The 26,257-nt window shown below is 43.5% G+C and overlaps 2 protein-coding genes across 12 annotated transcripts in view; one reads left to right on the plus strand and one right to left on the minus strand.

Moving 5' to 3' along the window:
* Positions 1 to 22,898, minus strand: part of MAPKAP1 (MAPK associated protein 1) — a 181,912-nt gene extending 159,014 nt beyond the window's left edge. For 3 of the 10 annotated variants that reach the window (XM_081847638.1, XM_081847643.1, XM_081847644.1), the window contains exons 1-2: positions 22,731 to 22,896; positions 5,448 to 5,774 (exon numbers count right to left, since the gene is read on the minus strand). In XM_081847638.1, coding sequence (XP_081703764.1) covers positions 5,448 to 5,706 — 259 coding nt within the window. In that variant the 5' untranslated portion in view covers positions 5,707 to 5,774; positions 22,731 to 22,896. Of the gene's footprint in view, positions 1 to 5,447; positions 5,775 to 22,730 lie in introns of all 10 variants that reach the window. The other 7 variants (XM_081847637.1, XM_081847642.1, XM_081847640.1 and 4 more) reach the window with 3 other exon arrangements.
* PBX3 (PBX homeobox 3) overlaps positions 22,397 to 26,257 on the plus strand; it is a 239,621-nt gene continuing 235,760 nt past the window's right edge. Inside the window, exon 1 of one of the 2 annotated variants that reach the window (XM_081847694.1) lies at positions 22,397 to 22,617. The gene's annotated coding sequence lies outside the window, so the exon portion shown is untranslated. Of the gene's footprint in view, positions 22,618 to 22,998; positions 23,018 to 26,257 lie in introns of those variants that run through there. The other variant, XM_081847699.1, reaches the window with a different exon arrangement.

Below are 26,257 nucleotides of genomic sequence, written 5' to 3' on the forward strand. Positions count from 1 at the left end.
AGAAGACTACCTCAAAAGGCAGAGACTAAATGGCACAGCACCTCACTGCAAATAAAGGTCCCGGGCACAGGAAACAAATTCTTCCTTTTTTATTTTAAAGTAAGAGAAAGATGTAGACTAATTTACCGAAAGCATGCTTAGGAAGGCAATCCTGTGCATGTTTAGCAAGAACTACATCCCCTCTGAAATAAGTAAGGCGGTTGGGCTTTAATTTAATTTATTTGGATAATTTTTTAACGCAGCGGTTTACTAAGTGCAAACAAAACTATAAAACACCCATTATAAAAAATTATAAAAACTGGAAACAAAACCACCAGTAAGTGGTTTGTTTTAATTACAGAATATGAATACAGCAGCAACTCCTAACAACTCTGTAACCTTGAATAACTGGAACTGCTGCAGGTCTGCAGATACTGTTGTTAGTTCAGTGTGGTGTTCTGTAATATGTTTTAAATTTGCAAACTGCCTTTGGCCTGTTATCTGCCTGGCAAAGGGCAGTACAGAAACTCCTAAATTATTAGGATAGAATCAATCTAATCAATCTGTTTTAGGCCCCAGCAATAAATAAATTTAAGAAAGCTCCAAAATCTGACGCACATGTACAAAGCATTTTTTAAAGACCCAAACAAAAACAATACTCCTCCCACTCTGTTCTGCTCCTCCCTTCTTCCCGCCCTGGGCGGACCTGACCTCTGCCTGCACCTCAGAGTTAGTCTGTTACACAGAGCTAGGCCTCTCATCCTTGCCTGCTTTCCAGCAACCGCTGCAAGCTGCCCAAGGGAGGAGGCAGGCAGCGGCAGCCATGGAGAGGCAACGGGGTGCTCCCTTGCAGCCACCACTATCACCGCCATTGCTTCAAACAAGCACTGGCTCATCTTCCTGAGCTTGATGGCAGCACTGGCAGGGAAAACAGGGACATTCTGGGATCAAATCAGAAGCCAGGATGTTTTTCATAATTCTGGGACTGTCCCTGGAAAATAGGGACACTTGAAAGGTATGGTAAAGGTAAAGGTAAAGGTAAAGGTAAAGGTAAAGGTAAAGGTAAAGGGACCCCCTGACCATTAGGTCCAGTTGTGGCCGATAAAGCACATCTCGCTTTATTGGCCAAGGGAGCCAGAGTACAGCTTCTGGGTCATGTGGCCAGCATGACTAAGCCGCTTCTGGGGAACCAGAGCAGCGCACAGAAACGCCGTTTACCTTCCCGCTGGAGCGATACCTATTTATCTACTTGCACCTTGACGTGCTTTCGAACTTCTAGTTTGGCGGGAGCAGGGACTGAGCAACAGGAGCTCATGCCGTCGCGGGGATTCGAACTGCCAACCTTCTGATCGGTAAGTCCTAGGCTCTGTGGTTTAACCCACAGCGCCACCCGCGTTCCCTAAGGGTATGGTAATTCTATCCCAATAAAAGTGCCATGAGTGCCAGCACAACCTAGCTGCCAAGAGCACCAAAAAAAAAGGTGTTGTTGGTACTCTTTACCAGTGTGTGCAATCACTAAAAAAAAAGAGTACACTGAATGAAGGCAAATTTTTACCTTTGTGCTGGTTTCTAGTTTCTGCACACACTTCTCTATCCTCCACCCAAGCAAGGAAGAGGCATTTTCATTCTTCAATGGCACATTCCAGCCAGGCAAAAAAACTCAAGGAGCATGTGAAGAAGAGCTTTTCAGGGATGTGGCCTGGACAGGGCTGGATTACCCATTAAGCAAAATAAGCTTGTGCTTAGGGCCTCAAGGGAAAGTGAGGGGGGCACCACAGAAAGTTCTCATTGCTGGATTTTTAACATTAATACAGTGGTGCCTCGCAAGATGAAATTAATCCGTTCCGCGAGTCTCTTCGTCTAGCGGTTTTTTCGTCTTGCGAAGCAAGCCCATTGACAGCTTAGCGGATTAGCGCTATTAGCGCTATTAGCGGCTTTTAGTTTTTTTATATATATTTTTTATTGATTTTCCAATTTTAAAACAAAATAACAAACAAACATCAACAAACAAAAACATACAAACAAATATAATTTCATATCCTCATTTTCATGAGCCTTCTTTCTCGGACTTCCCCATACCTCACCCTTTCTGCATCCTTATTTAACTATTAGCGGCTTTTAGCGGCTTATCGGCTTAGCGGATAAGCAGATAAGCGGCTTAGCGGCTTAGAAAAAGGGGGGGGGAGGAAAAAAACCCGCAGGAACTCGCAAGACATTTTCGTCTTGCGAAGCAAGCCCATAGGAAATTCATTTTGCGAAGCACCTCCAAAACGGAAAACCCTTTCGTCTAGCGGGTTTTCCGTCTTGCGAGGCATTCGTCTTGCGGGGCATCACTGTAATCGCAAATTGCTCAGCTGAGCATTCGTTTTCTTGGCTAAAGTATATTAAAAATTCCAACAGAACAACTATGCAACAAGGTAGGCCGAATGCCTTATCTCTACTAAGTATAGAAGTAGATGCGTTACTTAAGGTTGTTTTTGAGGATCTGATCAAAGACTTTGCAATTGGAAAAAGTAGGAGAAAAATAAATTGGAAGTATACAAAAATTAACATCATTTTCCATCTTACTGTAGGTTTTGTTGCATTTCAAAAAATAAGTTTATTTTGTGCTTTATTATTTATATTTTGAATTAAATATATATGAGGGCACCAAAATCTTTTAAGGTTTTGGACCTCTAAATGTATTGATTGAGTCCTGGGCCTGGGAAAGTCATGCAAGCCAGGAAAGAGGTCTAGAGCAGCATTTCTCATTTGAGGGCCATGTTGCCCCCTGGGGGGCCCAGAATATTCCAAGGGGGCCACAGATGAAAATCTAATAAATGAGGGCCACAGCATGAGATTAGGGGGGCACTGACTAGAGGGAAGTGAGAAGTGAAAAAAGCAGAGAAGTGAGAAAAGAAAAAAGAAAACATTCATGGCATTTCCTATTTTATACTGTATTGGGTAGAAGCAGTTTTCAGTCAAGTGAATTATTTACTCAGCCTAAAATGGAATCACCTTAACAAAATGGACAGAGGTGATCTTTGGTTATCCTAGTTACACTTCAATCTAAAGCGTTAAAATATCAGCTTCAGTGACAGCTTAGGTATTTTCTTCCCTTATTCCTCTACATAAAAATTGTGCTACATTACTTATTTCAGCAAAATGTGCTTCTGAGCTCTAGGTGGTGTTGTATTACCTCACAAACCCAAAAATTTAGATCATTTGGTCTCTTATAAGAAACACAGAACTATGTTCCCCTTGCAAATACATGGGTTGTGAAGCTGTTTTTTTAAAAAAGCAAGTTTAGATAAACCACAGTTTAAGGTTTCAAAATAGGTCACTATACCTTTTCTTCAAAACACTGCAACAAACCACAGGCACAATTTCAGTTTTTCTGTTTTAAAGCTTTGTTTCATTTTTTACTGGACTCTTGTTATATTTTGATACTATGTACTGACTTTCTACTCGTGATTTTATGATTGCAATTCATATGAACTGCTTAGAGTAGTTGTAACCAATTAACTAAGTACAGAATACCACTTATTTTTTCAAAAGTCAAGCCATGGACCCCCTGCTTTTGAAAATTTTGGTATGTCTATGGTAGTTTTTCTTATGTGACAGACCCCTGGATGGATTACGTGGACCCCTTGTGGTCTGCAGACGACCAATTGTGAACCACTGGCTTAGAGATTTTGTAATATTAAGAAGTATAAGTTATTACAATGAATGGAAATGAAATAAATGATCATTTCAGATACAGTGGTACCTCGGGTTAAGTACTTAATTCGTTTCGGAGGTCCGTTCTTAACCTGAAACTGTTCTTAACCTGAAGCACCACTTTAGCTAATGGGGCCTCCTGCTGCCACTGCCACCGCGCCGCCGGAGCACAATTTCTGTTCTCATCCTGAAGCAAAGTTCTTAACCCGAGGTAATATTTCTGGGTTAGCGGAGTCTGTAACCTGAAGCGTATGTAACCTGAAGCGTATGTAACCCAAGGTACCACTGTACTTTGATCATTCCAGAATTTTAACCACCATATACTGTAGTCATTCTCATAATACTAGAGCTTGCAGGCATCCCGTGCACTTGAGGGCTGGGTTATTTCAAACAGACAAAATGAAGCACTGAATGTAGAGTACATAGCCAAACTAGGGGAATTCACTTTCACAAGATATGCTACAATTTGTGGAAGCAAATTATACAGTTTAACTATGGCCGCCAGATGGCTGCCAACTTGGATGGCTTTAAAGGAAGATGAGACAGTTCAAGGAGAATACAGCAGCCAGGATGGCCAACATGGTGGTGCCCTCCAGATGTTGTTGAACCACAGTTCCCATCACCCCTGCCCACTGGTCATGCTGATGTGAATAGCAGTCCAGCAGTGTCCAGCAAGGGCACCATAATGGCTGCTTCATGGCTGCATTCCAGCCAGTATCCAAGCCAGTTATGTAGCAGCACCTGGGACTGCAAGTGGGGAGAGTATTATTGCCCTTTTGTCGTGCCTGTGGGCCTCTGGTAGGCCATTGTGAGGACAGAGTGCTAGATGACGACCCTCTGGTTTGATTCAGCAGGGTTCTTATGTTTACACGGGGCAACTGCACAAAGAGGCAAATGTTACAGGTTCTATATTCCTGCTAAGGTCAGACTCTATATCCATCCAGTCAAGTAGAATCTACTCTATGGGCAGCTGTCAACAGCACTCAAAGGTCTCAGCTAGAGGTGTTTCCCATTACCTAATGCATGATCCTTTTACCTGGGAAATGGAATGGATTGAACCTGTGGCCTTCTAGATGGAAAACTGGTGCTCTACCACTGAGCTACATTTATTTATTAATAAATGTATACTGCAAATTTCAGAAACAACATCAAAAAAGTCTACAACAACTACACATATAATGCAAGAAAAAACACATATAAATTTAAAATCAGAGTCCACCAGCTATTGCAGAAGATGTATTGTCTGCATAACCCTGATGGCAGAGAAGAATTATCAGCAAATGTTTAAAAGTTAAAGCAGAAGATGTCTGCTGAATTTCTATCAGCAGAGTATTCCCACAGACTGGACTGATGGCACTGGTTTTGTGTTGATGTCAAGTAAGTCTCACCAATTCAGAAAGATGACAAACGATGCTCAGTGATTGAGCTGGGATACAAGGGTTTTAGTGGCCTCAGAGATAACCTAGACCTAAAATGTTCAGGACTTTGTAAAAGAATACAATGAATCTGAACTTGGCTCAGTAGACAGGCAGCCATTATATATGTTTTAACAATAGCGTCACATGTTGTCAGCCATGTGCCCCCACCAGCAGTCTGGTCACTGGCTGAAACTTCTGGAACAGTCCAAGGGCAGCCCCACACGGAGTGCATTGCAGTAATCATTGTGTTTTAGTGGTCAGGTTACATGATGCCTCCTATACCAGGTTCCTTCTATAAACCATGAAATTCCTAGCTGAAGCCACCAGAGTTCCCAAGACGATCCCACTCACCTGTATTTGATCGCCTTCTAATACCAAAGTCCCAACTTGAGGTAATGTCGACCGACTGGGAGTATACGTAACCCTGAGACTCGCCATTGCTGCCCTGCGTTTCTGAGCTGTTGTCCCCATTGGCCGAAGTGGGCTGGAATTTCTCCAGGTCGACATCGTGGTCAATCAGAACCAGTTCACACATCCCTGTGTCATCGCTGGTCACATGTGACTGTCGGATGTGAGCCAGGATAATGGTTGGATTGTCCAAGAAAGCCATCCTGCATCCCAAGGTCTTCCGCCTTCTACTATCTTCTTTGCTCCATGCTGAATTGTAAACCTTTCTACCTGGGAAACACAGCACACACACACAGAACTTTAGAGAAAACCAAGGAATATGCCCAGGTTCTATTCATGGAGGGTTATAACATAATAAGAGCCCTTCTGGATCAGACCAAAAGTCCATCTACAACCAGAATCCCCTTCTGGCCAACTAGGCACCTACAGGAAGCCACAAGCAGGACCTGAGTGCAACAGCAATCTCCCCACTTGTGATTCCTCGCAAGATTGTGGAGGTAGAACACAGCTACTGTGGCTGTTCACAGCATCCTCCATGAGTTTGCCTAATCTCCTTTTAAAGCCATCCATGTACGTTGGTGGCCATTATTACATCTTGTGGGAGCAAATTCCATAGTTTAGCTTTGCATGAAGAAGTGCTTTCTTATGTCACTCCTGAATCTTTTAACATTCAACCTTTTTAGATGGTTTCAATTTCTAGCATTATGAGTGGGAGAAAAACTTCTATCTATTTTCTCCATACTGTGCATTATTTTATAGACCTCTATCACATCTCCTCTTACTCACTTGTTTTTCTAAACTAAAAATTCCTGAATCTTGCAGCTGTTCCTCCTGGGGGAGTTGCTCCAACTCCTTAATCATTTTGGTTTTCCAGCCCTGCATTATCCTTTTCAAGGTGTGGTAACACAGGTGAATGCAGTCAGACCATTGGGTCCACCTAGCTCAGTACTGCTAACACTGACTGGCAGCAGCTCTCTAGTGCAGACAGGGAACAGAAGAGAAAGAGAAAGAGAGCTGCCACAACCCCCCCCCCAACCTGACACTTACTCAACACTTGCCTGCCTGGCACCCAAACCTCACACTGTGTTCTCAACTTGCTACCCAGGAATCTTCTCTCTCCCTTGCCTCTCTTTCCAAGCTCCACTGTTCACACCATCTGCTCCCACCTTCCATGACTTATTGCTGTTAAGCTGGCACCGAAACCACGAGAGAAAGGGGAAGAAAAGCCTGCTAGTGCAGTGACAAACTCAGCAGTATTTCTTCATCCACCAAAAACTCCCCTGAAGAAGGAAAGCAATCCCCAGTCCCCCATGCATGCTCTGCCTAATTAGGTCCAGAAATGAAGGAGTTGTGATTCAATAAGCTGTTCCTTCCCGAAATCTGAATGTGCACTCCAGCTTCCCTCGCTCAGTGGAAGGGGCTTTAATTTAAAGAGAGGGATGGTGTCCCAGGGCAAATTTGATAGCTCTCACAGATGTTTAATGTCAGGTCTGGAAGACTCTCAGGGCTATCCACTGCACATGTGTTCAACTGGAGTTGTAGCACTTTGACACCTTTGGAGACCCATCCTATCTCATGCATTAAAAGCTGAAAGGGGCTACACCAGCTTGGAACTGAGGTAGAGCCTGGCTGCTGGATCAGGCTAAAGGGCCATGTATTCCAGCATCCTGTTCTCACAGTGGCCCCCCAGAGGCTATTCAGAAGCACATAGGCAGGATCTGAGCACAACAGTGCTTTAGATTCCCAGCAACTGGAATTCAGAGGCATACTACCTCCTACTATGGAGGAAGAACATAAGAAGACACCTACTGTATCAAGCCAATGGCAAATCTAATCCAGTATCAACAGTGGGCAACCAGATACTGTTGGGAAGCCCACAAGCCAGATGGATGTCTCAGTTCCTGGGAGGGCTCACAGGGTTGGCTGTTTATGCCCGTGGTTCTACAGGGGTACAGAAACACAAAAATGCAGAATGTGGTGCTGCATGGAGAACTCAGCTTCTTGAGAATATCAAAGCTCTTTTCTCTCCCAAGGTTCTAGACCTTATGATCATGAACATGTATGCTTCTGAGTCTGTACCCTGAAGTGTCAGAAACCAGTCGGGTAGCTGACGATTTCCAGTCATTGAGGGACTAGAGCTCCCATGCTCTTCATTGCTCCTTGGCCCCTTTCACACAATTAGCCAGGCTAGAACAAAACATTACCCGAAGCTGTAAAAAGTGCAGCGTTATACAAAATACAAGGGGGTGTCCAAGTTATTTAGCAACTGTGAAAAAAAATGCCAAAAATTAAAATCATACACCCAGAATTGCTAGGATACACAATTACACATACACAGTGTAACAGGACATAGAATGCTCCCTATTTCCCAATTCTCACACTTATAAATCAATCCCTCAAGCAGTGTTTGCAGAAAGAGGAAATAATTCTATGAAAGATACTGAAAATGAAAGAACTTTGGCTCTGCTGAGATACACACTTTATCAACGAAGCAAGCAACTTATAAATAGAGCAGTTGTAAAAATGGAAGCAGTCGCGTGTGTGTGGAAGAGACACTGGAAAGCAGGCTCATACTGGGGACTGCAGAGCCACACACCATTTCCCACCCAGTGCACCTAAATCCCCCCGAGACCCAAGTGCCTGGCAAACCCCTGCTGGGCCTGGCAGACCTAGCACTGTGACTACAGCATGAATATTTGTATTAAGTGGATGGAAGCTATTGAAAGCACCTTATTTCAAGGGTGACAAGCCTACTCTATAGACACAGACACCAGAGCCGTTCAAGTAGAAAAGCTGAATTGGATTTTTACAGACTCGCAGGTTCTTCACTATCTCCTCCTGATTTGGAAGAGGAAGGAAGAGGAAGAGCTGCTGATAAATGAAAGTCTGTGTTTTGTTTTTAAAGGAGACAAGCCTAGTTCAGACGTAAGAGCAAACCGCAATTTGTCCTTCCAAGCATGAGCTGATACCAGTCTTGGCTCACATGCAAGGGGTGGAGTTTTAAAGAGTCTTTTCCTATCTTGCTCCTTGTTTTGCCTGATTTTGCAGAAACTTTGGTTTGTAAAAGAAGCAGTTCATTAACAAGCCAGGGTACCAAACCAGGATCAGAATGCAGCATTTCCTATTAACTTCATGCTATTTTTTAAAAGGTTAAAAACCTTTAAAATAAAGGAATTGTTTCAGGCAAATCATTATTGTAAGAGCAGTCCAGCAGTATCAGAATGAAGAATTACCTACTCTAGCATTAAGTTGCCAGTACTGACCAGCCAGATGCTTCTGCAGAGCTTTCCAAGCGTGGCATGAAGGCAAATGTCTCATTGGCTGTTTAGCATTCATAAGTATGTTCCCTTTGAACATGCACGTTCCATCTAACTACTGTGGACAATGACTGTACATAGCCACAATGACTATGTTCAGCCTCCATTATAGGAAGCAGTTACCCTCTAAACACAAGTTGCTGGGAATCACAAGTGGGGAGAGTGCTTTCGCACTAAGGTCCTGCTTTTGGGCTTCCCATTGGGACATCTGGTTGGCCACTGTGAGAAAAGGATGCTGGAACTGATGGGAAGAACTTTCTGAATGTAAGAGCTGTTTGACAGACTACCTTAGATGGTGGTGGATTCTCCTTCCTTGGAGGTTTTTAAGCAGACACTGCATGGCCAACTGTCATGGAAGCTTTAGTTGAGTTTCTTGCATTGCAGGGGGTTGAGCTAGATGACTCTTGGGATCCCTTCCAACTCTACAATTCTTTGATTATATGACAAACAATGGTGACACATTAGCCACAAGCAATCTGGCCACCACATTTTGCACCAGCTGGATCTTCTGGAGCCATTCCAACAGCAGTCTCACATAGGGTGCATTACAGTAATCCAGCCTCGAGGTTATGAATGCATGGACTGCATTAGTCAGACCTCCTCCACCAGGTTTCCACCATAGCGATGATAGTAGACGGGCAGCAAGTGCAGATGCTTTAACAATGGTATCACATACTGTGACTTAGTGAAAGGCAGAGAGGCAGCTTCCTATCTTCGCCAACTCCCTTCCAAATCACCAGCCTTAATAATAAAGAATTCAGGACACTTAAGTTAACCATTCACATCAATGTGGCCTGAGAATGGAGAAGCTATGTCCAATCAGCACAGGCAGGCAGCCCTCCCTGTGTTGCCATTTTGAGATAAGAGATTTATTTGCAGGGGGTGGGTGTGGGGGAGAAGGCGCTACCTGCTCAGCTTTTGCCGGCACTGAGAACTTCAATAAAGCCTAAAGCACCTCAAAGGCCAGGAATGGGGAAAATAAAATAAAACAAACCGCCAAACTCCCCATCAAAAATTACTGCTGCCCCATCAATATGTCATATAAATGCTGGTATGTTAATTGTGTATTTATAAGATTGTTAATGGTTAGTTAATTTACCTCCCACACTATTATTGTACTTGAAAATGATTTAATGTCTGTCGAGGGAGTTAACAACATGTTAACGGCAGATGCAGCGGCTTATTTATTTATTTATCTTAATCTTTCCATGCTGAACCCCGACTTCAGGATGCTTAACTGCTCTGGGCTTTCTTGCGAGGTTTCTCACAAATAGCTTGGCTTTCTTTCAGCTGCAAGGGAGTCAAGGGGACAAAAACAAAACTATTCAGCTTTGATAGTCAGATGGATATGCAGCCCACCTCTGCTTACCAGATGTTTAGGACAAAACAAACAGAAGATGTCCATCAACCTATGAGACTGCCTCCCCTCATTATCCCTGCTCGACAATTGTGCTCCTCAGGTGGGGCATTGTTAGAACCACATGCCCCAAAAGTGGTTTTAGTTTCCAAGCTCAGTTCAAAATGCTGGTTGTGACCTATAAAGTCTTAAGTGGTTCAAGACTCTGGGACCCCATACAAATTGACAAGGACCCTGCAATCATGACCTAGAGCACTTCTTTGTGTTACCCCTCTATGGGAGGTCCAGAGGGTGGCACCCACCCCACCCCCTGCATGTAGAATGCTCTCCCCAGGGAGGCACACCTGGTACCATCTTCATTCAGCTTTAGGCAACAAGCAAATACTTTTCTCTTTTCTCAGAATTTTGGCTCTTAATTTGAAGGGTGGCACTGAGATCTTTTTTAGTGAGAATTTTATTTAGTTGTGGTTTTTAGCCTTTTTTCTGTATTGCTGTGATTTCATACTTTTATTGTGGTTTTTATTGGTTTTAGTGTAAGTCGTTTTGGGTTACTTTGGAAGAAAACTGACTAACAAATATAGTTAATAGTAATAACAGAGACAGGGCTTTTAGTGTTGCAGCTGTGGCCTTCTAGAATTAGTTATGAACTAAAAATAGACAAGGGCCTAGTGTCTTGATATTTAGGAGTCTACTGAGCACATTTTCTCTGTTTGCTTAAGAAAGCTTTCCCTGAAGTGTGACCCAGTCATTTTATGGAATAATGTGATGGCCTGGGAATCTGATTCAGAGGCTGAACCTGGGGAATCCCAGCCTGCACAGGAGTCCCCGCCTCCAGGGCCGGCTGAGCTGGGGCAGGGGCTTGAATCTGAAGGGCCCTCACCTGTGCCGGATCCTCAGGAGCAGACACCAGCTGAATCCGCTCTGGCTCCAGAGGTGATTGCCTGCAGGTGCTCCTCTCACAGCCCTGTCAGGGGAAGGTGAGATTGCCTCCTGAGTTCCTGACCACGCCCGACTCCTCGCTTTGGACCTCGCTTCGCCCCTGACAGGCAGCCTCCTTACCGTCGACCTAGGACCGGACTTAGACCACGCCGCAAGGTAAACCCCCCCCAACCCCGGGACCAGCACAAATAATAACTGTTCAACTGCATATATGGTTTTGTTGTCTTTAGTTAAATGAGCCTATGGGGTTTTTTGTATTTTATCTTTTTACACTGCATTGATAATATTTGGTTATGAAGTGGTTTATAAATCTGCAAATTACTATGTAACTAAATCATGCCCTGCCTTGTGGTGCCTTGGCTATGTCGTCTGATACAAAGCCAGGCTAGTTTGGTCTGACCCAGTAAGGCAGCCCTTTTATTTTTATTTTGGAACTTTCATCAGACAAAAGCTTTGATATTTAAGCACTGGGAGGGGAAGTGATCCATAGCACTAATAATAATAATAATAATAATAATAATAATAATAATAACAACAATAACAGCCCTGCCTGAACCTACATTGCACCAGCAATTTGTTTTTGGGGAATGGAAGTTATCAATGACTGCATCATCACAAAGACAGAAGCTTTGTGACATTATACGAGTGTTGCAGGTGGACACAATCAAAAGCTGGTTGACTACAAACAGGAAATTGGAATCTGAAAAATAATTCCTTTCCTCCCTTTATTTCTCTTCAAATTGTAGCCTCTGGTCCCATGTGTTCAAAGAAAGTAAATCTGGATCCAGCTGTATCTGCTGGGCCATTAGTAAAGAATGGCTCCCCATTATATTTTTTTGTGGGGAGGGATATGTACTTTTCTTTATACATGCATCGGTTTTGAAAGAAGTGTCACGTGAGCACAACACAATTCTTACAATCTCAAAAATACAGCAGGCAAGGAGAACAAAACAAGTTTATGTAAGTTAAAGGGTTCCAATTCTGGATGCAGAACACCTCCTTTTAAATACAGGTTTGTGGTTTTACATCAGTGCCTTCAGTGTTAATCACATGACCAAGAATGAATAAAAAACAGAGTGGCAGTGGAAGAGCAACAGTAGTGTGATAATGCTAAGCAATGGTTTGTTTAGCTTAACTATGGTGTGTCTGAACAGTCAAGCCCAGCCCAGCAGACTAATGAAGCTTTGTTTCTACCAGCAAACCACGATGTGGAACTATGGTTTATAATTGGCTTGTGAATCATGACAAGCTTTAAGCTATAGCTTAGTGCTGTGTCTAAAACCAACAGCACCCATCACTGGTGCTCATGAAAGTACAATAACAGCATGAGGCAAGTGAGGCTGGAAAGCAAACAAACCTCATCTGCACATTTGTGAGATGGCTCAAATCATGGCTTTAGTGTCATGTGTGAATGCAGTCAGTGGTTAAGAGCAAAGCAGCGCTGTGTGCAAATTTCACCTCACCGAGAGGCCTTCAGCAAGTCACTCTCTCTAGAGGCCTCAGTGCCTGCCCTCCCCAATCTGAAATGTGGGGAGAATAACATTGACTGAGTTGTTGTAAGAACTACACAGAAACTAGCTCAGTTCAGCAGCCAAATACAAGCTCTTTCCCAACACAACCTGCCTTTTATACTTGTCATTTGGCTTGCCTTCAGGATCAGTGAGAGTTGGGGCAAAATTCCTTAATAAACAAAACAAATGAATGCCTGGCTATCAATTAGTACATATATAAAGCTGAAAATGTAACGCTGACTATTATAACATTGGTGGTAAGAGAGGAATATCTCCCTGTCAAAAATCGTCCACTCCCCAAAAGCTGATATTCAGTGGTAGACTGTGTCAGATGCTGGAAGGAGTATGTCGCTGTCATGACTAATAGCTATGAATACTATTGGTGGTGTGTTTTGCTGCTGTTTTCTTAGGTTTTTTATGGGCTATTGGGTGGCTTTGATTGAAATGCATTGCTATTTTTTTCTGATTTTGTCTATGTTTCCAAATGTTGTAAGCCACATGGAAATGCCTTATGTTTCTAAACAATGAATGATGGCATAGTGGTGGCTTGAGTATCAGATTAGAACCTGAGAGACCTGGGTTGAAATCCCTGCTTAGCCAGGACACTCACTAGGTGGCCTAGGGCCAGTCAGCATAACCCACCTCACAGGGTTGTTGTGAGGATCAAATTGGGAGAAATAGTATCACGTATGCCACCTTGGGCTCCTTGGAGGAAAGGAGGTTAGGTACTTAATTCGTTCTGGAGGTCTGTTCTTAATCTGAAACTGTTCTTAACTTGAAGCACCACTTTAGCTAATGGGGCTTCCCGCTGCTGCTGCACCGCCGGAGCACGATTTCTGTTCTCATCCTGAAGCAAAGTTCTTAACCCGAGGTAATATTTTGGGGTTAGCGGAGTCGGTAACCTGAAGCGTATGTAACCCAAGGTACCACTGTAAATAACAACAAAAATATTTGTACTAGACAAGAATCCTCCATACCTGAGAGAGGTGAACAAGAGGGAGAAATGTAAACACATCAGAGCAAGGGATGAGACAAATTATGCAATTATAGGAACTAGTTACAGACTACCTACTTAAAAGAACTGTTGAGCTTGAGCCTTATCCCAAGTCAGACCACCGGTTCAGATAGTCCAGTTTTGTCTACCAGAGCAGTGACTCTCAGAGGTTTCAGGGAGAGGAGGGTCTTTCTCAACCCTTTCCCCTAAGATGCTTTTTAACTGAAGATGCTATGACTTGAACCTGGGACTTTCTCCATTCAAAACTGAGCTATGCCCCCTCACTATGTTCCAACTCCTACATATCTGAGAGACAGAGAAAGGTAGGTAGGTAGGTAGGTAAGTGGGAGAGGAAGGAAGTCACCAATTTAATACATTTGTTTTAAAAGAAAACTTTTGAAAACAGCCTTAGAAATTGTAAAGCAGGAAAAAATGCCTGTGCATAGATGTCTTTCAAAAACAGAACTGCAATCTACCACTGAAGATATTAGAGTCAACCAACTTTGATTTTTAATCAGTTGGATAAACAGTTACAACTGAATACATTTGCTTGGGGTGGGGAAGTGAGCAGGTCCCATCTTAATCACTTTTACTAACTCTTTGAATCAGCTCAGTGTTGTAACTCCCAAAGAATCTTTTGCGAGTTCAGGGTCCCATAAATCTATTTGAACAGCTGTGGTTTGTTGACTGCCCAAAATCTACTTTTGCTGTCATAGGTGTACAGCAAACTAGTCAGTCAAACTGCAATGCTTTATTTACTGAGTTTGAGGATCAAGGAATACCACACAACCTCAGGTATTATATTCCCCACCCCCCATACATATATACACACACCTACCTCTATTGCTTGTCCCCATCTTGTGGGAGCTTTGCTTGTCAATAAAGGAACTCCTTAGATCAACAGAGTTATCCTCCCATCAATATTTTAAGCAAATAAATAAGTATTTGGCTTGGGGGGTGGGGGGAGGGAGAAAATTGCAGCACTTATAAATTAGGCCAGACAAATCCGTTTCTCGACTCCCGCCTGCAAAGAGCATTCTATCAATATAGCGAAATGCTAATCTCCTAATTAACAACCTAATTAGGTAATTATGGCTTTGCAGAGGGACGCCTAAATGAAATATGACAACATGGTCACCTCTTTATATGGCACCTGTGGGCCTTTTCAGCTGTCACTGTGAAGAGTGCAATATCAATTGGAACAGATGACAAAGCAGTGTCATTTTTCATTCTGATATTGCACTGAACAGTACAGGATGGGAACAGTTTGCAAAGAGAGAGAGAGAATCTTGTCTGATTTAAATGTGTAGGAGGCAGCTTGCTTAATTATGTTTAAACCACCAAGAACAGGATGAAATTGTGCATAGTGGCAGGACCGGATAAGGCATTGGGATATCACCATCACTACCATCACATTAGTATCCTGACCTGCTTTTTGAAGAGTGCATGGTGGTGTTTGTAGGATCCCCCACAGTATGACCTCACAAATAACCTGCAAGGTAGGCTAGGCTGAAAGCCTCATGGCTGAGCTGGATAGAAGCCCAGGTCTCCCCATTCAAGTCTAGCTAGTACATCACAAAGGCTCACATTTACAATCCCATACAATACTTATTTTGATATTTACCGTATATCCTGGCTGGTAACCTTCCTATTCATACTCATTAGACCAGGGGTTGCCAACCTAGTGCCTGTAAAGGCTTTCCTGGGTTTTTCAGAGTCTTAAGCTTTCATTTTTTAAAAGAGGTCAGCCTCTATCTCTCCCAGAAAGGAAGTTATGTGGCAAAATGTGCAGGTACTGTACCGTCTAAGTGATTACTGTATAATGAGTGTGAGATATGGCCACCTTGTACATTCTTATTAGTGCTACAGAATGCTCTCTGTTGCTATTAGATAGTAACACTATCAGTGTGTGTGTGTGTGTGTGTGTGTGTGTGTGAGAGAGAGAGAGAGAGAGAGAGAGAGAAATCAGTATCACACTAATGCATGATTTCCATAATCAAAACCAGCAGAAAATAGCTGACTTTCCCTAGTAAACATAAAGTTGTCAGAGGTGGTTGTCTCTTTTACTTCATGTTATGCCATGCTACCTATGGCAGCCATTTTGTGACTGGCATCCACAGCACTCTTCCAAAATTCAAAATGTGCCAACTTGTTCAAAAAACGCCAGCACAAGATTGACAGTCAAGGATCATGTAGTGAGCTTCAAGGGATTTGAATATATGAAGCTGCCTTACAGTTGTTATGCCCAATACAGTCTGCTCTGACTGGCAGTGACTCCCTGGGTTCTTAGGAAAATTTATCCAGAACGCAGCTGCCAGACTAGTGACTGGGAACAGCCACCAGGACCATGTAACACCAGTCTTAAAGGATCTACATTGGCTTCCTGTACGTTTCTGAACACAATTCAAAGTGTTGGTGTTGACCTTGAAAGCCCTAAACGGCTTTGGCCCTGTATATCTGAAGTCTTCAGCCACATCATTCAGCCTGGACACTGATATCTAGCTCTGAAGGCCTTCTGGTAGTTCTCTCACTGAGAAAAGTGAGGTTACAAGGAACCAGGCAGAGGGCCTTCTCGGGAGTCGTGCCCGCCCTGTGGAATGTCCTCCCGTCAGATGTCAAGGAAATAAACAACTATCTGGCTTTTAGAAGACAGCTAAAGGCAACCCTGTTCAGGGAAGTTTTTAATGTTTGATGTCATATTGTGCTTTAATTTGTTTGAAGCTGCCCAGAGTGGTTGGGGCAACCTAGTTAGATGGTGGCATATAAATAATAAGTGATTATTATTTATTACTGGCTGACCACTGTGGGAACAGGATGCTGGACTAGATAGGCTGTTGGCCTGATCTAACTGGCTCTTCTTACGTTCCCACACCTGCTACTCAAGTTACTTTTAAGATGAAACACCAGGGATTGGTCATGAGACCTTCTGTGTGCAAAGGAGGCTCCAAGACGTGAACTTGGTGCGAATGAACAGAATGTAAAAGCATTTGCAGCGAGGGATGACAGAGAGTACCAATAGAATCTGAAAAGGATATGCAGTCCACATATTTGTCTGTGGTTGGGAACTGAAGTAAGTCAAGAGAATATGATTGGTATTTGTTCACATTATCGCCATTGAGATTTTAAAGTCAATAAGAAATATGCAATTCATTATTTTAACATTTTGACGTTGCCTTAAGATTGATTTAATGTATATTACATAACACACCTAAAGAGTTACATAACTTACATTAAATAGCAGACAGCAGGATGAATGATGTATTATTTGGCAGAAACAGAACTGTAGTGGAAGGAAAACATGCTGTCTGTGATGCACACAGGCTAAAAGGTAAACTGTTGCCTTGTTAAACGCCTAGCTGCAGTCATTGATCCAGGACTGGGGAAGTTTTAGCCCTCCAGCTGTTGCTGGACTACAACTTCCATCAGCCCCAGGGTAATGCGAGTTGTAGTTCAGCAACAACTGGAGAGCCAAAGATTCCCCACACCACCTTTGATACATGTGCTGGTGTATCAAATGGCTAAGAATGGCTATTTCAAGTTCTATCTTGTTTAAATTAAGGGTGGGGAACTTTTGGCTCACCAGATTTCTGGACAAAAACTTCTATCACCCCTGGGGCTGATGGGAGGTGGAGTCTAGCAACATCTGGAGGGCAACAGGTTAGCCTTCACACGTCCCTCAGAGGAGATCATCACTTAATCATTAATTCCAGTTTGAAGCATCAGACCAGCTGTGCTGAAGGGTGACCTCACACACCCAGGCACACAACACAGGGCTCCCCGCAGTACTAAGGGAAAAGCTTGCATTGAAGCAAGAGCTAGACAGCACATCTGTGGGCAGGAGAAGCAATGACTTAAAGCACCTGAGTTGGAAATTACACACACAAACCTTGGCTTGAAAGCTGTCTGACATCACCATACTAAACCACTGAAGAGCAGAGAGAGGGTGCTCTCAGTTTCTCCCTGGCAATTTTGGCCCAAAAATGTGCTGAAGAGTTCAGCAAACAATCACACCAAGCCCAGACACCTTTTCTGAAAATCACTTGCAGTGGAAAATAGTGGAATCTAGGTCGGAAAACAAGGACAGGCATTAAACGGCTCGCACTGGTAACACTCTAAAAAACTATGCTGCTTCTGACTCCAGCACCATTTCACACTAACTGTGCTCCAGGTGAAAGACAATGAACAGCTAGGCAAGTGACACTGGCCCTACTACCAAGACAAGACTGTGTGTGTTTTTGCATGTGTATCACCACACTGAGGTGAGCAAAACTCAGTGCCAAACAAAAAAGGAATCCTGCAACCTGTCCTAATTACAGTCGTACCTTGGTTTTTGAATTTCCATTCTGGAAGTCCATTCAACTTCGGAAAATGTTCGAAAACCAAGGCACAGCTTCCGACTGGCTGCAGGAGCTTCCTGCACTTAATTGGAAGCCACATTGAATGTTCGGCTTCCAAAAAACGTCTGCAAACCAAAACACTCACTTCTGGGTTTGTGGCGTTTGGGAGCCCAAACATATGAGTAGCAAAGCATTTGAGAACCAAGGTATGACTGTATTCAAATTTTCATCCACAAACTTATTGAACACATCATGCTTAAAACTAGCTACAGGGCAAGGTGAGAAGCAATGCTGGGGGGTTGGGGTTGGGTGCAGAGGTCAAAGCTCTACCCCCTGAACCCAGAAAATCATATTCAGTTTCCCCTGGGTTGTGACGATTTCTTCAGCTACGTACTTATATATATTGCTTCTATATCCTTCCCATGCCAGGTACGGTCGACAGACCATTTGTGAGAGTGCAGGCTCTCCATGTTTCTTGTATCGTCTACTTTTGGTTTGAAATAGTATAAGATTTTTGCCTGCTTTTTCCTTCGGGGCGTTTCTGCAGCTTGTGTAAGAGAAATTCCCAGTTCTTTATAACTCTGTCTTGTGAGTACCATCCCCGGACTAGACTTGGGTTACTTTATTCTGCCCGTATATTTGAAGGCTTTGTTTGAAGGAAACTCGGAGTGTTGTAATTAGCCGCAGTTTTAGATAACCTCAAGTTGTTTTGGAAGGCTTCAGCGGGATTTCAAAGGGGCTTTCGAAGAGCCTCAAAGGAAGGGAGGATGTTTAAAATGCGGTCCAGCAACTCCCGGAGTCCTTATCTGGCTGAGATATAAGCTCGTTTGCCGGGAGTGTGTCTTGTATTATTTTTTAAAAGCTCCTACTCACTCTGCTGAGGCTCACAGGAGACTTGCTTCAGGCACCATCTTCTTCAGCCTCCTTTATGGCTGCTTCTGCCTATATATTTACTTATAAGCTCATAGCCATATGCCTATTTTCCTAGTTTGGCTTTCCTTTAAAAAGTGAAAGGCAAGATTCTCAGGGCTCCTTTTTCAGAGGAGGAAGCAGCAGCAGCAGCAGCAGCAGCAGCAGCAGCAGCATTTACATCCCACTCTTTCTCCAGTAACCTCAAAGTGGCAGTGAATATGTATACAGGCTACTACTCCATTTTATCTTCACAGCAACAGTGTGAGGTAGGCCAGGCCAAGCAGGCATTTGAACACAAAGCTCTCCAGCACTGTCACTGCTATGCCATACTGACTCTCCCATGTTTCCCAGAGACTCCAACAAGGAGTGTGGGGACATGCTCCTAGCCTTGGCTGCATTTATTTATAATATTCCACCTTTCCTCCAAGGGGCTCAAGACAGAATACAACACCTCCCCCTTTCCCATTATATCCTCACAACAACCCTGTGAGGTAGGTTGGGCAGAGAGAGTGCTATTTCCTGGACCAACAGGAAGAGAAAGAAAGGCACAAGGTCTTTCACTTGGCTCACAAAGTACTTTGAAGATTTCTGGAAGAAGCAAGGGTGATTCCTACAACTTCCAAAAAAATTCTAGACTAACATGGGAAGACACTGTCCCCTTCTCTGAAGGCAAGACTTGAGAGTACTTGAGAGCAGGCTAAAATGTGGGGAACACTGAAGAACACTCACAGCATACCAGTAGTCTTGACTATGCTGGCCACATTAGGATGCTTTTGAATTTGTTTTTGTCACCCCACCCCAAATATTTATCTATCGTTTACACTTTGCATTTTCCCCCCTTATGTCAATCTAACATAATTTTGGAGATAATGGAGTCCAGTTTTTATTCAAAACTGAAAAAATAAAAAAGCCATTCTAGAGATTTTAACTTTTATCAGTCAACATCTGTGGCTTTAATTAATTAATTGCTGGGGTTAATGTTGCCTTCCAGTAATGAAATACTAAGAGCACCACCTGATACCACCCACTGGCCATAAAACCAACATGTCAGCAACTTTATACAACAAAATGAACACCCCAAAACACTAATGTACGGAACCATATCCAATTTGTACATACAACAAATGTGATGGCCTTGTGGGTATGTTTCCACTGGTATCACAAATACTGGTAAGCCTTTATTTGCTACCTTTTCCATGCAAGCATTCATTGAAATATATGTGTGACAACCAACACACAAAACATGTGCTTAATTCCTTTGCAGAAGTGCTTTTCCATGTACCGGGCTTGTACTAACATGAACGCCCCTTGCAACTTTTATCACAGCTGCCAGTTGCCCCTGTGGTTTCAGGAGCATGCAACAGGAGAGTCTGGTCCCGAACACTGGGCAGTGGGCCAGCCGTTGCCGTGAGCCTCTTTCTTTCCTCCTTCAAAGCAAAAAGTCCCATCACAGGCTCCTAACACAGAGAGTGGAGACTGTCATGTGTTAAAAACAGGGATGGGCAAATTGAAGGCGAGATTCAAGGGCTTTGCAATGGGGGAGTTTAAACTTGATTTAAGTAGCTTCAAAAGGGAGAGGAGATTTGAAAGTCCACCTGACAGCTCCCGGAGTCTTTTACTGATAAAAGTTGGCAGTTATTTTCATAGGTTGAGCCTTTTTATCAGAGTAATTTGATAATTAGAGCTCCTCCTCACACAGAAGACTCAGTGGAGACTTGACCCGGTGCCATAATCTCCTGGCTATTTTATTATTGCGTGTTACCTACTTACTTTCTGATGTGGGTAAGGGGTGCGCAGCCAGCCTCCAATATTCTGTCACACTTGAACGTGAACAGAAATAAAACTCTAGAAAGGTGTTGTGCAGATGAAGAGGCAGGACTGTGTGAATTAGGAGCTAGTGGTAGAGTGCAGGTTTAACCACCAATTTTTCCTCCTCCTATGCAAATAGCCTCTCTAGGAGCAGATGGCAAGAGAAGGCACTGCAGTTGACCATGCAACTGTATCTAACGTTAGTCCTGCTCAGAGTAGACCCACTGAAATTGAAGGACATGTCTAACTTCAGTGCATTCATTTCAGTGGGTCTTCTCTGAGTATAACTTAGTTGGATACAACACAGGGTGCCCTGAGCCTTAAGAACAGGGAATACACAGTGCAATATGTCTCTGTACACCCTTCCAAAATGTCATCCCTCTGCTTATGTAGAGAGGAAAGATCATAGGTCAATGGCAAAGCAATTTATTTGCATGTACTTTGAGCACAATGTTTTTGTGGACACAAGAAGAGCCCTGATGTATCAGGCCAAAGGCCCATCTAAACCAGTATCTTGTTCTCATAGCGGCCAATCAGATGCCTACGGGAAGCACATTCCCCACATGTGGTTTCCAATAACTGTTACTCGGTAGCATATAGCCTCCAACTATGGAAACAGGGCATAGCTGGGATATAAGTGCAATAATAATTTACAGTTTAAAATATATAAACAGCATATAATAAAGCAAATACCAATTCTAAACTACATAATTTTCACAACAAAGCAGCTAACAGCTATATCTTCTCTTCAAGCACCCTTGCAAACACAACACAAATTCCCTCCTGATATTTAACAACCCTAATAAATAATTTTAAAATATCAGAGCACAGATTACTGATGCCAAGTCCTCCAAATCCAATTAGGGGTGTAACTGGGTTACCTAAGCAGGTAAAAAGTACCATGAGACTCTATACCATGAGACCGCTTAACAGCAATTGATCCAACTCCAGTAGATCTAGTGAAAATAACGAACATTGTTAACTAGGATTTATTAATTTCAATTGAGTAGAACTTATTTGGCAACAACCCTTGATCCTTCAGATGGGGTGCAACATCTCCCCCCCCCCACTGGTTCCAGCTGAACTGAGACTGAGGAACCACCTGCTAATGGTTCCCATACAAGTGTCTTGTATGGATTAAATCCCATCTTCAATATTCTAAATTGAGATTATCCACAAAAGATTTATTGGTTTAGCCAAAAAAAGTAAGGGGGGGGGGAGTGACAGCACAACCCTACACATGCCCACCCAGAAGCTCCATGGAGTTCCACAGGGCTTACTCACAAGTAAACGGGTACACAACTGCAGCCTAAGTGAAAACACAATGGAATGCTTGACCAGATGGGCACTGGATGCAATCCAGTAGGGCTCCCCTTACGTGCTTACAGATCAATGATGAACACAGTGCCCTCCAGATCCTGCTGAACTCCAACTCCCATCATCCCCAGCCAACATGACCAATGGTCAAGGATGCCGAGGGTTCCAAGTCCAACAACATCTGGAGGATACCCAATTGACAAACACAGCTCAGAGGCAGAGCTACGTGCACCGCCTAACAAAACGCTGCAGGTTCAGTCTCCGACATCTCCTGTCACAAGTCGAGTGGTGGCAAAGACCACTGACAGGGACCCTCCATAGAGCTGCTGCCAGCCAGAGGAGACAACACTGAGCTCGATGGACGAACAGCCTGACCTGATTTAAGGCGTACGCCTCTGGGAGATTGTGCTGTTTTTTAAAACTGCACGTCGTTTTAAATCCCAGCAGAAAGTTGCCGGAAAGCAGCAGACCCGGGCTGGTGCCACGGAGGTTGCAGAGGCTGGGACCACATCCTTGACCAGTGACAACCCGGCGGGGAGAGCGGGCGAGAGGAACAGGAGGCACTGGACCCGACACCTCAGCGCCGACACCTGGGTTCCCTCCGAAGGGGCGGCGCACAGGTGGGAGAGTGGGCGGGAGCGGTAGCCAGGACTCCTGGGTCCCCCTGCGAAGAGAAAGGGGAATCTTGTGAGGGGCACTGAGAGCGGACCCCGGGACCCCGCTCCCCACTTACGGGCCTGGCGGGCGCCGCCGCTCCCTTCCCTCGGGGCTGAGTCCCTCGTCCTACTGCCCCCGCAGAGGAAGAGGGCGGAGGGTGTGAGGGGCGCGGAGGGTGGGGGCTCCGCCAGGAGACGGAGCAGCCGCTTCCGGGGCCACAGGAGACGCCTCTGACGCCAAGAGTCAGTAACAGACGCCCTAACCCGGAAGCGGTGGCTCCTCCATTCGGAAGTGACAGGAACTAAGGGAAAGCGAGGCCGCCCGCCCGCCGAGTTCTCTACGCATGCTCTTCATCATCATCGGGTGAGGAAGGAGGGGTAGGAATCCAGAAGAGACACAGACACAGACACAGAACAGACTGCGTCCTGCGTATGCGCCGAAAAACTCTTCCCTCTGGATGGCTGGGTCCTGGGTCCTAGAGCGCTCCTGCTTCATTAGCTTCCCACCCTCCCTGTTTTCCGGCCACGCGATGTATGGTTCTTTGACTCGTAATGAAGGAAATGGGACCTGGGTTATTCTGCGAGCAATCAGAGCAGGTCTCAGATAATAAGCTTGCTTTCCGGGGCTTACGGTTTTCTTACAAGTAACAAGAACTCCTTTTGAGCATGTGCAAAGTGCATGTCTTTACACGACACGAGTCACCACAACTAGCCAATCGCGTCTTGGGACATTAAAGCAAGGTCAGAGGGGCATGGCTTTCTGGAGAGGCTAGAACCCTACACTTCTTATTCCAATATTAAGCTTTATTCATGTGATAAGGTGTAATGGCACTGGATTCTTTCTACACGCCATACTAAGCGCTACAGAAGTACAGGTACCGAACATGTGTTTCCCTTCGCGTATGAGAACACCACCTGAGAAAGTTCGCTTTGCTGCAAAGCTATTAAAGATGCAAGAGCCCTACTTCTCAGAATATATTAGAGCTGAATTAATTCTACTACTTTTTTTATATGTAGCTTTTCTTCCATGGAATGCCATACAGCATGCATGTTTTCTTCGCTATTTAATCCTCAAAACAACCATGGTAAGTAGTTGAGTCTGAAAGACAGATACAGTGGTACCTCGTTTTATGAACTTAATCTGTTTCTGAAGTCCGTGCTTAAACCAAATCCGTTCCTAAACCGAGGCACGCTTTCCCTAATAAGGCCTCCCGCCGCCAGTGCCCTTCCACCATTCAGTTTCCATTTGTAGACTGAGGTAAACTTCGCAAACCAGAACACTACTTCCGGTTTTGCAGAGTTCGTGAACCGAATAGTTCGTAAGCAGGACTGTTCTTAAACCAAGGTACCACTGTACTGGCCCAAAGTTACCCAGTGAGCTTTGTGAATGAATGAGGGTTTGAAGTCAGGTCTTCAGGGCCTTAGTCCAATACTCTAAAGTTCACTGCACTGGTGCCCCCCTCTCCCTTTCCTGAGTCTCCACTTTATTTTAAATGCAAGCAATGCTTTCCCTTCTACTTATGCAGTTCAAAGGGAAAGAACATGCTGGCTGCTCCTTTATTCAGTGAGAAGTAAACCTACAATCATTGTACCGCCGTACGAGTGCAAAAGTAGTCAAATAATTGATAAGAAGAAGAAGAAAAAGAGTTTGGATTTGATATCCTGCTTTATCACTACCCGAAGGAGTCTCAAAGCGGCTAACATTCTCCTTTCCCTTCCTCCCCCACAACAAACACTCTGTGAGGTGAGTGGGGCTGAGAGACTTCAAAGAAGTGTGACTGGCCCAAGGTCACCCAGCAGCTGCAGGTCGAGGAGCGGGGACGTGAACCCGGATCACCAGGTTATGAGTCCACCACTCTTAACCACTGGCTCTCACTAGCACCTGGTGCTAGTTTATAAAGTGTATAGTTACAGAATCATAGAATTGTAGAGTTGAAAGTGACTCCTGGGATCATCTAGTCTAACCTTGCCATGCAGGAATCACAACCAAAGATTCTATGACAGAAGGCCATCAACTCTGCTTAGAAACCTCCACTAAAGGAGAGTTTACCACTTTATGAGGTACAGTAGTTTATTTCATTGTCAAACACTTTCAAAAAGTATTTAAATAACTAAGCAGAGTCATATCAGACGGTTTGTAATTCTGTGTGCTCCTATCTTAGTATGTACCGGTACTTCCTGTAAAACACAAATACAAAATTTCTGGATAAAGGCCTATTTCAGAAATGGAGAACCTGCAGTTACTGCTGGGCTACCAAAAGCCCCAGCCAGCATGACCAATGGTCAGGAATTATGAGAGTTGTAGACCAGCAGCATCTAGAGAGGGCGACAGGTTCCCATCCCCTGCTCTAGCTAGAGATAAATTGATTTACCATACATTATAACTATCACATTCCTGTCTGAGATCCTACACATGTCTAACTGATTTCAACATGACTTAGTCCCAGGTAAATGTGCTTTAGGATTTTAGCCAGTTTTAATGCTGTTTTTAGGCTATAGTCTTAATATGATTCATTAGGGAGTAAATCCCACTGAAAACAGAACTTTCACTTTTGAATTAAGATGCATAGGACAACAGTGCTTGTCTCCTGTTTCCTTAGTAGTTGGCAACAGGTAAGAGAATAGTTGTTGATTCCAGTTATCCCTTTCAAAAACAAAAATAATCACACACTCAGAACATTTTGTCATATGCAATGTCCAAGGATGCTTAATTAAGAGTGTCTCCAATTATATATGCAGCACTGCAATAGGGACATTGCAATCATAAATAAAGGCAGACATGGATAAATTCATAATTAAAAATGCATTAGAAATTACAAGCATAATTTATTTACTAATACACATTGGAATAAATTTGCAGCGTAATATTTTTAAATGTGGCATTAATAAATAATGGTAAACAGAATGTTCATATAAAATATTTTCATAAATACTTACAGTACAGCATGCCATGCCATTATAGTCACCACAAAATAAATTTTATATGGCAGGCAGGTTTTTTAAAAAAATGTGTATGTGATCTGTCTTGAAGTCACTCGGTGAAAAGAAAAATGCAACCCAAAGGATTGTCAGGTATGATTGGAGCTTGGCAACTTTTGTACACTGAGGGTGAATCTCATAAGTTTTAATATGTCTTAAATCCTGACACCTTAAATCCTGACATCATGAAAACAACTTCTGTTACAAAATGAATGTGCTCTGGCAAAGACTGCCTCTGTGCATCCCTCTACTGATTTCGTTAAAAGGCATATGCAGGGTTCCTGTCCTGTATAAATCCCACTGAAATTAATTAATGGAAGTGATTCAACAGCAGTGCTTGCTGGGTTGTAGCCCTTCGATTAAATCTCCAAGGCGCTGATCTTTACCTTGGCTTGACTACTACGTACCTTAAGTACTCACTGCTGCCCTATATATTACCTAGGCTTTCTTGAATCAATAGGGACAATTAAGATATTTACCTTAAAGAAAATAGTTAAAATATGGATTTATAACCTAATTAAAAAGTGTAACAAATAGACCCTTTTCACCATCCTACCCTCACGATCCAGCCATAGTTAAGCATTGGTTTTAATGGGGGATGGATTTAAAGATATGAGGCTAAACA

This window comes from Podarcis erhardii (genome assembly GCF_964252035.2).
Source record: "Podarcis erhardii genome assembly, chromosome: Z".
NCBI classification, from domain to species: domain Eukaryota; kingdom Metazoa; phylum Chordata; class Lepidosauria; order Squamata; family Lacertidae; genus Podarcis; species Podarcis erhardii.